Below are 14,819 nucleotides of genomic sequence, written 5' to 3'. Positions count from 1 at the left end.
ATTACAAATAAGTTAAAGGACAAACCACTCCAACAAAAATTGACTGCATAAAAATAGAAAAATCCAACAAGTATAACACTGAAAATTTCATCAGAAAGTTATGACATTTTTAAGTTTCACTTAATTTCACAAAACAGTTATATGCACATCCTGTTCGGTATGCAAATGACCGAGGGGAATGATGACATCACCCACTCACTATTTCTTTTGTATTTCATTATTTTATTCCCATTTTCCACTGATTGTCCTTGAAACAAAGTTCCATTCCTCCCTATAAACACGTGAAATTAACATCGCCTTAAAGGGGAAGTTCACCCTGACAAAAAGTTTATTGTAAAAATAGCAGAAAAAATAATAAAAAATATTGCCGAATGTTTGAGAAAAATTCATCAAATAATTAAAAAGTTATTAGAATTTCAATTATTTGATTTGTGACGTCATATGCGAGCAGCATTCCTACAGAGCGAATGGTAAAAAATCAATGAAATGTCATTTTCTCAGAAAATTGAAAATGGTTTTCACTGTAACTTTTGTATATCAATAGACAAATCATTTCACACCCGATCATGAAAAGAAAACAAAATTAAGTCATCAGGAACCATACAAAATTTGAAATTCATACATTTTATATTATATAACACATGGGGCAGCTGCTCGTTTATGACGTCACAAATCCAAAATTTTGAACTCTAATAACTTTCTTACTCTTTAACGGATTTTCCTCAAACCTTCACCAATATTTTTTACTATTTTTTCTGCTATTTTTATAACAAAATCTTCAGGGTGAACTTCCCCTTTAACATTTTATGGTTCAGTCAAGTTGGTCCTTATTGTCAATCTGTAAAAATTGAAATATTCTTTCCAATGAGAAACAAAAGAAGTAGTGAGTGAGGAACATCATCGTCTCTCTCATTTGCTTGTCATTGAGTTGTGCATATAACCGTTTTGTGAAAAATAAGCGAAACTTTAAAATGTCATAGCTTTCTTATTTTACATCCGATTTTGATGATTTTTCAGCGTTACGCTTGTTTGATTTTTTTCTATTGGTTCACATCAACATCTTTATCGGGAGGACTTGTCCTTTGATATCTCCACATTAACATACAGAAATCATTTTAAGGTTGTTTATAAAGTTCTAGCGCTACCCTTTACACATGGCCCTGGGGGTACTGAGAGTTACCTTGGTGTGCAGAGTGTATTATTCTCCATAGGCAGCACCCCCAGGATTCTAGAAGATGTGTAAAAAATGTAACAAAAACGACCTTCATTTGCGTATCGAAACCTTTTCTTTTCTTTTTATTTTGTTGCTTTGCAGATCGGGACCAATTTCATCTCTGTTTCATCGCCTTTTTTCTCTTTTTGCTCTTAAAAATTACTTCAGCACCTTCACTAAAAAAATTGTTCCCAGGGCCCTGCCAGTAAAAAGTTAAACAAGTCTTACAAAGAAATTATCAATGCACTTCATATTGTAAATAATTAGTAGTTTCACGACGTTACAGCATAATCACCCTCGACAAAAAGGCGAATACTTATTTGTTTTCAGATAAAATACGCCCTCAACATTATCTGGACTGGCGGTGTACCCCATATCAGGACAATACATGTCTGAATCACTGCAGTCGCGAGTTCTCCTATCTTTTTTATAGTCATCCCATTTTGGCGCCCAGGTGGTTGGTCTGAACCTACATGAGGTCGTGTTGGAGATACTCTCTGTATAGTAATCTATTGCTTTCATGTGATCACAGAGAATGCTGAAATAACAGTTAGGCATGTCTGTTCCTCCGTTAGGGTAAAAATCCTGATGACCAAGCTGTGGAAGAGAGAGAGAGAAAATAACAGAAAAAAAATGTCAAGTGGGGCTAGATGGGGGCAGGGGCCATGATAAGTGGGAGGAAAAGGAAGGAAGATTTTATTTTGTTTGTTTGAAAAGGGAGATATAACCTTATATCGTATTCTTTAAAAAAAAATGATTTTACTTATTTGTCTGCCATTATAACCAGTACTGCCCCTGACCAAAATCACCCAATATTAAATTCATATTAATATTCTTATTTTATACAAGTTTTGTTCAATATAAAATGAGGTCTTTGTCAAGACAGTTAACAGTCCGTATGAAGGCGTAGTTTTTTTTTTTTTTTTTTTTTGGGGGGGGGCTTCTAGAGGCTTGAAAATTATTCTAATACAATGAAAATGGCATATTTTGGGTATCCTTACGCTGACCAAGCAGTACCCCCTCCCCCGTTTAAAACTATTTCTTATATAATGAGAGGGAGTGTAGAGACCGAGCGAAAAAAAAATCACATTTTAAAATGCTTCATGGCCTGATGGGTGTATGTAGATGAGGGTATTGAGTGGGTAGGACTGGTTATCAGGAAATGGGTTTATGTTGCTTGTCTCTCCAGGCGTTTATTATCAAAATTGCATGTGGAGCACTTTATAAAATATGAACCGATCAAACTTGACATAGAAATACCATTAAAGATTTAAAATTGTAAATCTTTGGGTGCGCCTCGCGTGCAAAATTCTGTTATAATTTTGTTCGCAGAGCAAGTCGAAAAATTGGGAAATTGTCTTTACTCCTGTCGCCACCCAAAACATGGAGTGACATTCCTGACTCTAAAATATATATTTTACTAGTTTAGCCTCAATCGGGTAGTATATAGCGACAGAGCCATTCAAACAAAAATACATATCCTAAAGAATGAGAAAAGTTCGGAGCGCTATTGACACAACCCGGATATGTTTAGAGATAAAACCAGTTTTATGGCATTATATTCGTGGTGGGTAGTATATAAGGAGGATTGCAGGAGGTCATAAACTTGTTATACTCGCGCTTCAAGAGAGTATCTTTAGATGCTATTTTACGAGGGAGCGGTTAGCGACCGAGCGAGAAATTTTTCGACTTTGAGTAGTAAAAACTTTTGATTGTAGAGCACTTGACAACATAAATAGAATACTGCATTAATCACTACATAACTTTTGATTGTAGAGCACTTGACAACAGAAATAGAATACTGCATTAATCACTATTGCATTTTTTTGTGGTCGATTTTTTTTAGGGGGGGGCTTGAGCGATTTTCGTGGGGTTTCTGTCCCCAGAGACACCCCTTAAACCGCGCCTGGCCGTATGAAATGGAGATGAGGCCGATGTCAGACTAAATGCTCAAGAAATTTACGAAAACCAAAAGTATATAATGAAAGTCACTGACGCTCAAGGACATTCGGTTTTGCTTGAGGCATGTTGGTGTATAGGCATATCCATGACCATCTACAACAATACAGGATTGTTGCCCCTGAAATTTTAATTTCAACCCCTTATTTCTTTACCCCTTTTCATTGATAATTGCCAAAATCAATGTGATTAAAAATTGTTCTCCCTCCTAGAAATTTGAGAAAAGTGCAATCACCTCATCCATTAGCCCAAGACCTCCCATTGCGATCAATTCACCGTCTGTGTGTATGACGTCAACAAATCTTGCATCTGATTTGTCCAGACGACAAAAGTTCCTCACTCGCTTCCCGCCAAATCCTGGACCAGCAGGATCCAAACCTGAAGAGTGGAGGGGAAAGAGAAAAGACACAAAGGGAAAGGCGGGGTGTTTCGTCCATTGGTTGGTTGAACTCAATTGCTGATAGAGAACTGATTATTTAAGCAACCAGGGGACTTATGACTTTTACTTCTATTTGAATAACCACGGTACTTAACGACTTAAAGGCCTATATACCTTGCTGATAAAAGCAACTTGACAGGGATCTAACACTGTCTAATTTCATGAACCTTGTTTCCGGTACGGGGTCAGTCACCATGGTTACCAAATTACGAGAATAATAATCTTCTTACTCTCTTAAAATAGTTCAGCAAAAAATGCCTAACTTTTAACGCAACCCTGGGCAACATACTGTCTACACACACAAAATCTGCCCAAATTCGGTGATATAAACTAATGATTGGGTAATAAATTTGCTCAATTTGAGAATAATTAAACAGAATAATATACATTTTACCAACACAGTGTCCAGTATGTTGCCCAACATTTTAAGCATGTGGGTTTTGCGTTTCAAAAATAATACCGAAACATATTCTTTATACATACTTCAAGTTTTACACTTTTTTCCTTCTGATATGGTTCAACTGCACTTTGGCTTAGCAACAACTGAATGGTCTCGATTTGAAAGAATGAATCAGGTAAATTGTCTCTACCTGATATTCGTCCAATTCTTTTAGACGTAGTCATGGTAGTTGCTCCTGCATAGCCCCCAATATGGGCACCAAGACTGTGACCGATAATGTGTATATCGGCATAGAACGCCCCGCCGTGTACAATGAGAGCTTCGATTAGTTTGGCGACCACGCGGCCGACAACGCGGGAGTTGGCCCTCGATGTCGGATACCGTCTCCTGGCACCCAACGACCAGTCAACCATGATCACATTGACGTCTTCCTGAAAACAAATATAAAGTAATGGTCATAGTTTTATAAAGGGTGAATTTGTCAAACATTCTACCCATAAGACGGCTCTATACAAACGATCAAGGCATACATTTGCTAATCTTATTTTTAATTGCACATTAACGCAAACAATTGAACACCTTTTTGCAGTCTTTCTTTTTAGCTTTATACCTCCATCGTGATCAGTTCGGTCGCTTTGATTCCTCGCTTATTATGTTCTCAAACGTTATGCTAATATTCACTGGTTTCTGCCCCACACCCTTGTAAAATTTGTGCATGTGACCATGCTTTAAACGTGTATTTTTTGCTTGATTGCAATAAACTACTATTAGGACAAAACATTTTGTAGGCTTATATTCATGTCTGTCTTTTGAAAAAGAAGTATCGAAAAGAGAAAATATCTGGAATCCAATGGAGCTCTGTTTACAACTCATCATGGGAGCAATGAAAATTTTGTCAAGTTGCACGGCTGTCTTGTTATAAGCTACTGATATCATCGTAGTATATTCAGTGCCCGGGGGGGGGGGGCACTTACATTGACGAGTGGATACCATACGCGACCAAAAAAAAAACACGTAAAAAGGATGTCTTTTTCACGAAAGGGCACGTTACGTACGTAACGTGTAAAGGGTGTCAAAAACACAAAAATAATGAAAAAGGGGTATCTATTTCGCTAGGAAAATTACGTGTTTAGGGTCGAATTTGCGGGGATGATAAAACAAAATTAAAATGTTTTATAAAGGATGTCCTTTTTGCCCCAACACTTCGTGTTTAGAGTCCAATTTGCGCGAGGTGTAGAAGGTGGGGTCGTACTAAACCAAATAAGGTAAAGCCGAAGACCGAAGGACCCGTAACAATAAAACATTCCTGTACTTGTTTAGGGGTTAATTTCAAGGAATATTTGCCAAGAGTTTTCTTTTGTTTCCAATACTTGTTAAGGGTAGGGTTTCACACGCCAGTACTTGTTAAGGGGTTCATAATAATTTTCAGAATATGGAAATTACGTGTTTAGGGTGCTTTTCGAGACCCCATGGTCGCGCATGGTATCCACTCGTGAATGGAAGTGGCCCCCCCCCCCCGGATTCAGTAAAAATAACCAACAAGGCGATTTGTCACCAACGCGCTCTCGACCTACCCTTAATAACAGAGCGTCTTTCATACGAATCCACCTGTATCCCTTCATACTCCCCTTCCAACCATGTATTAGTATCTTCGTTCTCCTCCTCGCATCGAATGTCGACGTCGAAATCGTTGAAGACGACCTCTCTATCGATTCTCCTACGTCGCTGGTCGTCGAGCGGGTAAAGAGTTTGAATGTCGTCCCGATCTTTGCCGGTGATTCAGGGTGACGATGATGACAGGTAAAATATACACGGTTAAAACAACCCAGATCACCGTAGCATACTTTACAAAAAGCTATAGAGAAAATGGAACATATTCATTAATAAAATACATTTAACAGTTATCGGGTGTAACAATTTAATATTATTTTTCCTTGACCTGATTACCTACTATTTTCACTCCTTTGCTAGCTGTTGAAGAACATAGACATGAAAGACCCCACGCCATCCACTTTAAAAAAGAATAAGAAGTATATACTCGTGACCCTCTTGTCTCAGTAGGGAGCCGAATATTACTTGAAACATTAACCCCTTTCCACTGATTTTCAACTGATAGCATTAATTGCTTGCAACCAATTTTACGAGAGAATCTCAGTAGTTTACAATGATTGGTAATTGAAAATTGATCGTAAGAGGCCTCGTGAAGCATATCCTGATGTTATGAATGATGCAATTAGAGGCAATTCTTTGCAGGTTTTTTTTTTCTTTCGTAGTAGTCCTTTACACATTGCAAAGGTGTTCGTTTCATGCTTAGTTATCAGATTCAAATCGTCAAGACCTTCCTTTTCCCACATAGAACGTTTGGAACCATGAAGCAGACAATAAACTCGCTCTTACTTTTTATCCTTCTTCTTACTGTTAAAATATTCATTGCTTGCTTTTGAATTCTTGATTAACTCATTGTTTTATTTTGACTTTTTCGTGTTGTTTTTGTTTGCTTTTATTTCATTTTTATTATGTTTAGTCGTCCTGTTTTGCTTATATTTTGTCTGTATTTGTTTTGCTTTGTATTATTTTTTAGATTAAGATTCCCTGTTCAATCAATCTAGATCAGATGGAATATAGGCCTTCTGTTTATTAAAAAACTGCGGCGAACTGTGTTTGCAGCTATTATTTTTTAAAGAGATGAGACAATAGAATAAATATAAATCATGATTGCGTCTTGGTAGTCATTGAAGTAACTGTAAAATCATTCTAATATCAATCACAATTTGAGGTTGATCGCAAATTAATATACGCGCTTGACATACAAGAATTCAAATCAGTACTGGATGCCACAGCAAAATATCAATCGAAGACACATATAATAATTGTATAAACATGATAAAATTTTATACTACGGGCGGACCCATGATTCATGGGGGGGGGGCATTTTGTACAGAAAAAATAACAAGCCCCTTCACCCCAAAAAAAGGTCTTCACTGCTAAATAATGGTGATTTATACCAGGAAAAAATTAACAAGCAAAAAAAGGCCCTCTCTTGCGTATAATAATGCACAACAGATTCCCCTAATAAATATTAGTTATGGCTCTCAAATGTCAAGGGGGGGGGGGGGCGGGCCAGATGTTTTCGCAGTACAAAATAGAATATCGAACGGTCGGTATTGACCTCGACGTAGTTCAAGTTGCAATAACAAATATAACAATATTAAAAGCACGGGCTCAATCTCCGGATATTTTCCGTCAATCATTCGTAATAGGTCCATGGTTTTAATGGACCAACGGGACTCCCAAAACAAACCGGAATCTACTTTCTCGTAACGCCTATTGAACTGTTGAATAACCAAGACAATGCGATAGGAAAGACTTTATATTTACAAACCTTTATTTTTGGTTTCGTTTGCGAATATAATCAAAATATTTTTTACTGACAATATTAAGGCAGGAGGAGCGGGGGGGGGGGGGGTGTCACATTTGACTGTTGGTTGGGGAAAGGAGAGGTCAGTGGCGGATCCAGGGCGGGGGGGGGGTGCACTTCCTGCCCGTGCCCCCCTTTTAAGAGCCATTATCAAATTTTTAATGTAATTATGCTGGTTCTTAAACAGAGTTTGTCAGCTTTTGAAAGTGAGGACCCCTTTTTTGCTTGCTGAATTTTCATCGGGAGAATGTGCCCCCCCCCCCTTTTAGAAAAATGCTTGATCCGCCCTTGGAAAGGGTTTGTTGGATGTATAATGAGAATTATTACTTTTAACGTATATTTTGCAACCAAAATGAAATCAATAAATGTGATAGGCTATCTGAATGCAGTGATTCATTTTCTTTCCCTTTTTTTCCTACAGTCAATAGGAAAATTATGTAGGCTACTATAGATACTAATGCTAAAATCAGAAGTTAGAACCTAGTGAGATTAGGCCTGCGTCTAAAATAAATTTTACCCCGCAAAATTTTTATCTGCGCAATGAGGATTTGAGAACTGATAGACTAATAGCCATTTGCGTTTAAAATCGAACATTCCATTTAGATCGACAAGGCATATACTTATTACCAGATCATAGGCATGATAGGGAAACTAGAAAAATCTCATGCTCGCTGCAGGTAAAGTCAGACCAATGAAACCGCTTCCGAACCGACTGATGATATGTCATTGAAAATAATGTAATATGATAGTGGTAGGGCTGGGGTCGGTTTCATTAGCGTGACTGTATGATATTGCAAGCTTTTTATTAACAAGCCATGTATTTCACCAGTCAGAATCTTAAACAATCAAACATTCACTAAAATCAATGCGAGTGGCGTAATGAGACAAAAAATTTGAGGGGCCAAGATATGGCATATAGGGCAAAATGTTTGAAAAGGTACAAGCGATCGAAGCGAGCGAGCTAAAAATTCCACATGTTTATAAAAAAAATCAAATTTTGTGATAGACGTTGACATATTTGGATCATATTTCACCCTTCTCTCTTTATTTTTCGATGGATGTTGATTTTTTTCTTTTGGAGGGGGGGGGGAGAAGATCCCCCTTCGGCTAACTGACTAACGCTATAGTCATATCAAAGCAAGGGACTCCCTATACTAACCACTGATGTCATTTATAATAATGTATTCAGCTTTGATCGATCTCGGTTTCGTGTAACTGGAGCAGTAGTGGCGGTGACATTAATCATGTTAATGATCCATTCTCGATCATGCTGATGGCTAGTATATCCGGTTAACGAAAGTTTTCACTAACAATGTTGTAATGGAAACCTGTCAAATGACCACTTTCGCAACTACTTATCGTGTATAGAGAAAATGACCCGCGCATTATCACAGCCATGAATTACATAATTGTAAAATCAGTATTATTTTATAAAATTGAAGTATCTTACCAAAGCTAATGCATGATGACAAAACCAGCACGAAAATCCACGACACTTGTCTCATATTGGCAGTATGAAGCACAGTTCACTTGTATTTAGTAGGCTTAGTTAAAGACATGTGAGATGTCAGAATGACAAATTGTTGTTCATTAATCGGTCTAGCTGTGCTAATAATATTTTGTGTCTGTCAATAGACTTCCTCTGTCACTCATCACAGTCGACATAATGCTACTGAAGATTGAGTCATTCAAAAGGCGAATCGGATTACGTCAAGGCCCTCGATCGAACCATAGCGGTAAATTGGAGAGCCTCTCCTATAGCTGCATGAAGCCGAGTTATTGATGACGAATAAAAAAGGGCAATTTTTTTTTATAGCCACCGCATCTGGTCTCAACTAATCAGTGGCGGATTTGAGGGGGAGGGGAGGGGCACAATATTATAACACGCACTATAGTACTTTTTGTTTTTAGCGCCTAGCTCTACACATCCATATTATTATTATAAATAATTATCATTTTTAATACAGTGAATCATAAACTAATTAAGTGGTCGGCACCCCCAGCAGATCCCCCAAAGTCCTGAACCCCCTCAATGTTGAGCTAGATCAGCTGGCAAGCTAAGTTACCCTCATGAAACTACCAGGAAAATGTTTAACATAGTTCAGTGTTACATGAATGACATGCTCCAGGCTGAAAATAATATGATTCATTGATAAAGAAAAATCAAGCAAACAAAATATTGAAAATTTGACAAAAATCTGACAAGGAATAACAACGAATGTCATTAATGAAATTTTAACTCCCTTGACTTTTATATTCAACCAATCTTTGGTAACTGGTGTGGTTCCTCAAAATATGAAAGTAGCCAAGGTTGTTCCAGTGTTTAAAAAAGGCGATAAACGGATTGTCAGCAACTATCGTCCAATTTCACTCCTTACTTCCCTGTCTAAAATTCTTGAAAGATTAATATATTCTCGTTTGATAAATTTCTTATCTGATAATCATATATTATGCGATTCCCAATTCGGTTTTAGAAAAAAACATTCCACTGTACACGCCTTACTTTCTTTTATTCACAAAGTGGCAAATGCTATTGATAATTCTCTGCACACAGTTGGTGTATTCCTGGACCTTTCTAAGGCCTTTGACACGATTAATCATGATATTTTGCTTTACAAGTTATCACATTATGGTGTGCGTGGAAAGGCCTTGGAATGGTTCACGAGTTACCTAACTAACAGAAAACAATTTGTTTCAATAGAAGGCCATAAATCTCAAATGAAAACTATTTCTTGCGGTGTACCGCAAGGATCACTCCTAGACCCACTGCTTTTCTTGTTGTATATAAATGATTTTAATAATTCATCAAATGACCTATCATTTATTCTTTTCGCGGATGACTCGAACCTTTTTTTGTCACACCGTAACCCTAATTTACTACTTACTATTTTGAATAGGGAATTGCGGTCTGTTCAGACATGGATTCAAGCAAATAAGTTGTCACTCAATGTAAACAAAACAAATTTTATGCTTTTCAGTAACTCTTTGAATTCTTTGCCGGACCATGTAATTATAAACAATGTTAATTTGCAACAAGTTAAATTGCCTGATACATTTGTTTCTATGTTTCAAAGGAACAATCTAATCCACACATATCCCACCCGGCTAAGTGACTCCTATCACCTTCCGCGTACTCGCACTCTCCTTGCTCAAAGAACAATCGCATTTGAAGGGCCCAGGTTTTGGAACTATCTTCCCCATAATTTGGTACAGAGTGCCTCACTTAATATATTCAAACGTAAACTGAAAGCGATGCTTATCAATTCTTATAATTTCCCTTTGTAAACTTTTATATTCATGTACTTTGTTAATACGCTCTGGCTGAAAAATAGTGAAAGAGTGGCGGACTCTTTTTTACTAATATTTATTTTATTACTTTTTTGTATTCCTTACACATTCGTCACATTTTGGCATTAATTTGTTATAATCAATTTCTTACCTGTCCTCTCCTCATTAAGACCGAATTTTTTTCTGGATCCTGCAGACTTAACAAGCCTTGCTTTTTTATGCAGGTTCCCTCATATTTCACTCCTTTTATTTGTCTTTAATTCCAAATCGCTATTCTCTTTAATTTGAATTTATTGTTATGCCTTGTCTGATTTGTATTCTCATAAGTTTTCTGATATTGTTTTCAAATTTTGTTTGTACTTGTGAAATATGTAAAATAAAGTCAAATCAAATCAAATATTAAAGATTTGCAATCCGGTGAAACAGTTTTAGGCATGTGTTCATGAATGTTAAATGAGTAAATCAATGATTCATATCCCCACTTGTTCTTTTTTATCTTATATAAAATTAGGTTTATTTTTTTCTAACAAGAACTGAAAAAAGTTGGATTGACGACTGATTAAGGCATCTTATATTCATTGCTGCAACTCATTTCATTATAAAGGAGACATACATGTGTCATGTAATAACATAAGAATAAGGAAAGTGGGGACGTGATATCATCAGCCCACCTATATGATTAGTGTGCATGTAACTATTTTTACAAATTTTGCTAAACTTAAATCTTATTTCATTGAAATTTTCAGCATTGTGCTCTGAATTATTTTTATTTATGTAAATATTTTCAACACGGATCAAATGACATTTTGAGTGGTGGGGAGCCCGGGAGATGCCCCCAAATCCCGACCCCTCCCCTGAGATTGAGCTAGATCAGCTGGAAAGTTTATTAACATGAAACCAATTAGAATATATTCAACTGTAGAGGAGCTGGGGGTAGTAGATTAAGAATGAATCTGATGTTATACTTTTTTTTTCAATTTCGTTTTATCCATGCCATGTTTCCCATCATGTACTCATCTCCACTATCAAATACGAGGACACCTATGCTACTTGCTCAAATGTTTTATGAAAAATGAATAAATACGTATACATTGTATCATAACTTAATAATTCAATGATTGAGTATGAATTTTTAAAAAATATGATAGTTAAATTTTTAAAAAATATGATAGTTAAAAGAGGACTAGGAAAAGGAAGGGAATGGGAAGAGGAAAAATGAGAAAGAGATTACGAATGGAAAAAGAGAAACGGAACATAAGAGAAAACCAAAAAAAAAAATAAATAAAAAATAACATTCACACCTCCAAAGACATGTGTCGATTGCTTCAATGCAAACAAAAATGAATGGGAATAAAGCATAAATTTAACATGACTTTGAAGAAGTAAGAAGTCAAACATTTTAATTTTTCTGATAAAACATATTGCCCTGCATTAATAAACAGTAGGAACATATTTAATTTTCTGAACGCTTAAATACGGGAAAAGCAAGAACATAAAAAAGGGAAAACGAAAGGAAATCGGGAAAAGGAATGAAAAACTCATGAGAAAAATAAATCATTGTGAAATACTACTAGGCTGACCATGTTTGGTAAAAAAGTCAAATAAATGACAAAATTGAACAGAAAGAAAGAGGCCAAAATAAGCGGAAACGAAGGTAAAATTGAATGAGCCAAAAGCTAAATTTGAAAATGAAGAAAAGAGACGAGGAAAAAAAAAGAGAACTTAAAACCAGGACCGGTCTGCGGAGGATTAAAAACAAAGAACGGGAAGAAAAATATATGCCATATAAAAAAGTGATATTATTGTGTATGAAGTCTACTATAAACTTCATCAATTTAATGCAGTAATGGTCACAACCAGGGCTCCGTAACACAAAGGTTAGCGATTAATCGCTAAATGAAATGGCCTATCAAGATCAGCGTCGCATGCGTATTTGCTCCCTAGACTGATAGGAACCAATCAGAATTGTTCTTTCATATTACCGATTAATTGCTTATCTTTGTGTTACAGAGCCCTGATCAAACAAAGTCCTAGGCCAAGGTCTCGACACATAATATATCCCTACCTATTAAGTAAAGTTTTATGCAGGCAAGAGAGGTCCGGGCTGAAAATATTTATATCTCAATACTTAGAATAGAATTCACTGAGCAAAACACCGAAAATTTCATCAAAATCAGAAAACAAATAATAAAGTTATTGAAGTTTAAACTTTAGCAATATTTTGTGAAAACAGTCGTCATGAATATTCATTAGGCGAGCTGATGATGTCACATCCCCACTATCCGTTTTCTTATGTTATGACATAAAATCATATTTTTAAATTATTTCCTTGTGTGAATAATATGTCTCCCTTATAATGAAATAAGTTGCAGCAATAAATATCCGATGCATTAAATCAGTTGTAAATCCAATTTTTTTAGTTCTTGGAGGAAAAAATTGAATAAACCTAATTTCATATAGTAAAATACAAAAGAACAATTGGAGATGTGACATCATCAGCCCACTAATGAATATTCATGACGACTGTTTTTACAAAATATCACTAAATTTTAAAATTCAATACTTTGTAATTTCTTTTCCGATTTTGATGAAAATTTCGGCATTTTGCTTAGTGAATTCTACTCTATTTATTAAGCTCTAAATACTTTCAGCCCGGACCATCCCTTTAATGTCTACTCGAAATCTCAAAAGCTACCGAGACTTTGCCCCAGACCTCATGCAAACAGAGGCTCCTCATCTGTAACCTCCTGCATTAAGCTTTATGTTGAAGCACTGGCGTATATGGTGTAAGGGCTTGGTTCCACAGCCTCGGGGGAAGAAAATAAAGATGACAAGGACAGGAAATTAATTGGGGAAAAATTAAATAATTATGATATATAATAAATAATTATGATATATAATGTAAAAAAAAAACTATCGCATAATTAGAATTTCATTTCAATTGGCCATTGGCAACAATTTCCCGCATTTGCTATATGTGCCACCTCAAAATATTTGATTTATTACGCAACTGCGTTGAAGTAATGTGTATACCTGGATTTTTTCTATAAGGTTTAAAATGGCTTTATACATGTATAAAGAGGTAACAAGGGTTCCGGCACCGGACCCCACCCGCATATCACTAGCACACAGACTGAAGGGTTCTACAGCTAAGAACAAAAATAAAAGGATATGAAAAGTAAGGATTTTATTCCAGCTGTTCTAGCCCAATTTGGGGGAACCAAATTAATTTGATTTTGATTTATTGTTTACTTCTGCAGTTACATAATACATTTTCCATAACATAACAAACATAGTATATTGACAACTTTTTTGGCATGAATCATAACTAATTGTACTAAATTTATCATTACAAACAAAACTGATCTCATACCAAATTAGATAACATTTACAATATGCAGGAGAAGGATTGTCATCATAAGCATATTGCTTAATTGGGGTCATCCGCGGGGGGGAGGGGGGTGCCCGACTACTTAAAGTGTCAGTTAAGTGTCATTCATGCACATGTGAACTATTCAAAATATTTTCCTGTTGATTTCAGTTGGTTACCTTGCCAGCTGATCGAGCTCAATATGGGGGGGGGTTCAGTATTTTAGGGGCGTCTGCCGGGGCGCCCACCACTTAAAGTGTCAGTTGAGTGTCATTCATGTACAAGTTAACTATGCCGAACATTTTCCTGTTGGTTTCAGGTGGCTACCTTGCCAGCTGATCTAGCAAAATTTGGGAGGGGTGGGGTTTTAGGGGCGTCTGCCGGGGCCGCCCCACCACTTAAAGTGTCAGTTGAGTGTCATTCATGTACAAGTGAACTATGCCGAACATTTTCCTGTTGGTTTCAAGTGGTTGCCTTTTCAGCTGATCTAGCTCGATTTGGTGCCCCCATTGGGGGCGTCTGCCGGGGCCGCCCCACCACTTAAAGTGTCAGTTAAGTGTCATTTATGTACAAGTGAACTATGCCGAATATTTTCCTGTTGTTTTCAGGTGGTTACCTTTCCAGCTGAGCTAGCTCAATTTTGGGCCCTCTTTGCAGGGCCCCTACGGCCACACCCACCACTTAGGACACGGCAGACGCCCCATTCATTGCATTGTGTGATATGGGGAATAG

At 36.6% G+C, this 14,819-nt stretch overlaps 1 protein-coding gene across 1 annotated transcript; it reads right to left on the bottom strand.

The window, feature by feature from the left end:
• Window positions 1-976: 976 nt before the first annotated feature.
• LOC121431409 (pancreatic lipase-related protein 2-like) lies at window positions 977-9,199 on the bottom strand. Its single transcript, XM_041628973.1, has 5 exons — window positions 8,880-9,199; window positions 5,586-5,866; window positions 4,202-4,442; window positions 3,408-3,550; window positions 977-1,810 (listed from the first exon to the last, which is right to left on the bottom strand). Exons 1-5 carry the CDS (start codon window positions 8,932-8,934, stop codon window positions 1,505-1,507), a joined length of 1,026 nt encoding a protein of 341 aa, XP_041484907.1. The 5' UTR covers window positions 8,935-9,199; the 3' UTR covers window positions 977-1,504.
• Window positions 9,200-14,819: the final 5,620 nt, after the last annotated feature.

The sequence above is a fragment of the Lytechinus variegatus genome, chromosome 17 (genome assembly GCF_018143015.1).
Source record: "Lytechinus variegatus isolate NC3 chromosome 17, Lvar_3.0, whole genome shotgun sequence".
In the NCBI taxonomy this organism is placed as follows: Eukaryota; Metazoa; Echinodermata; class Echinoidea; order Temnopleuroida; family Toxopneustidae; genus Lytechinus; species Lytechinus variegatus.
This window is presented reverse-complemented; position numbering and strand designations above follow the sequence as displayed.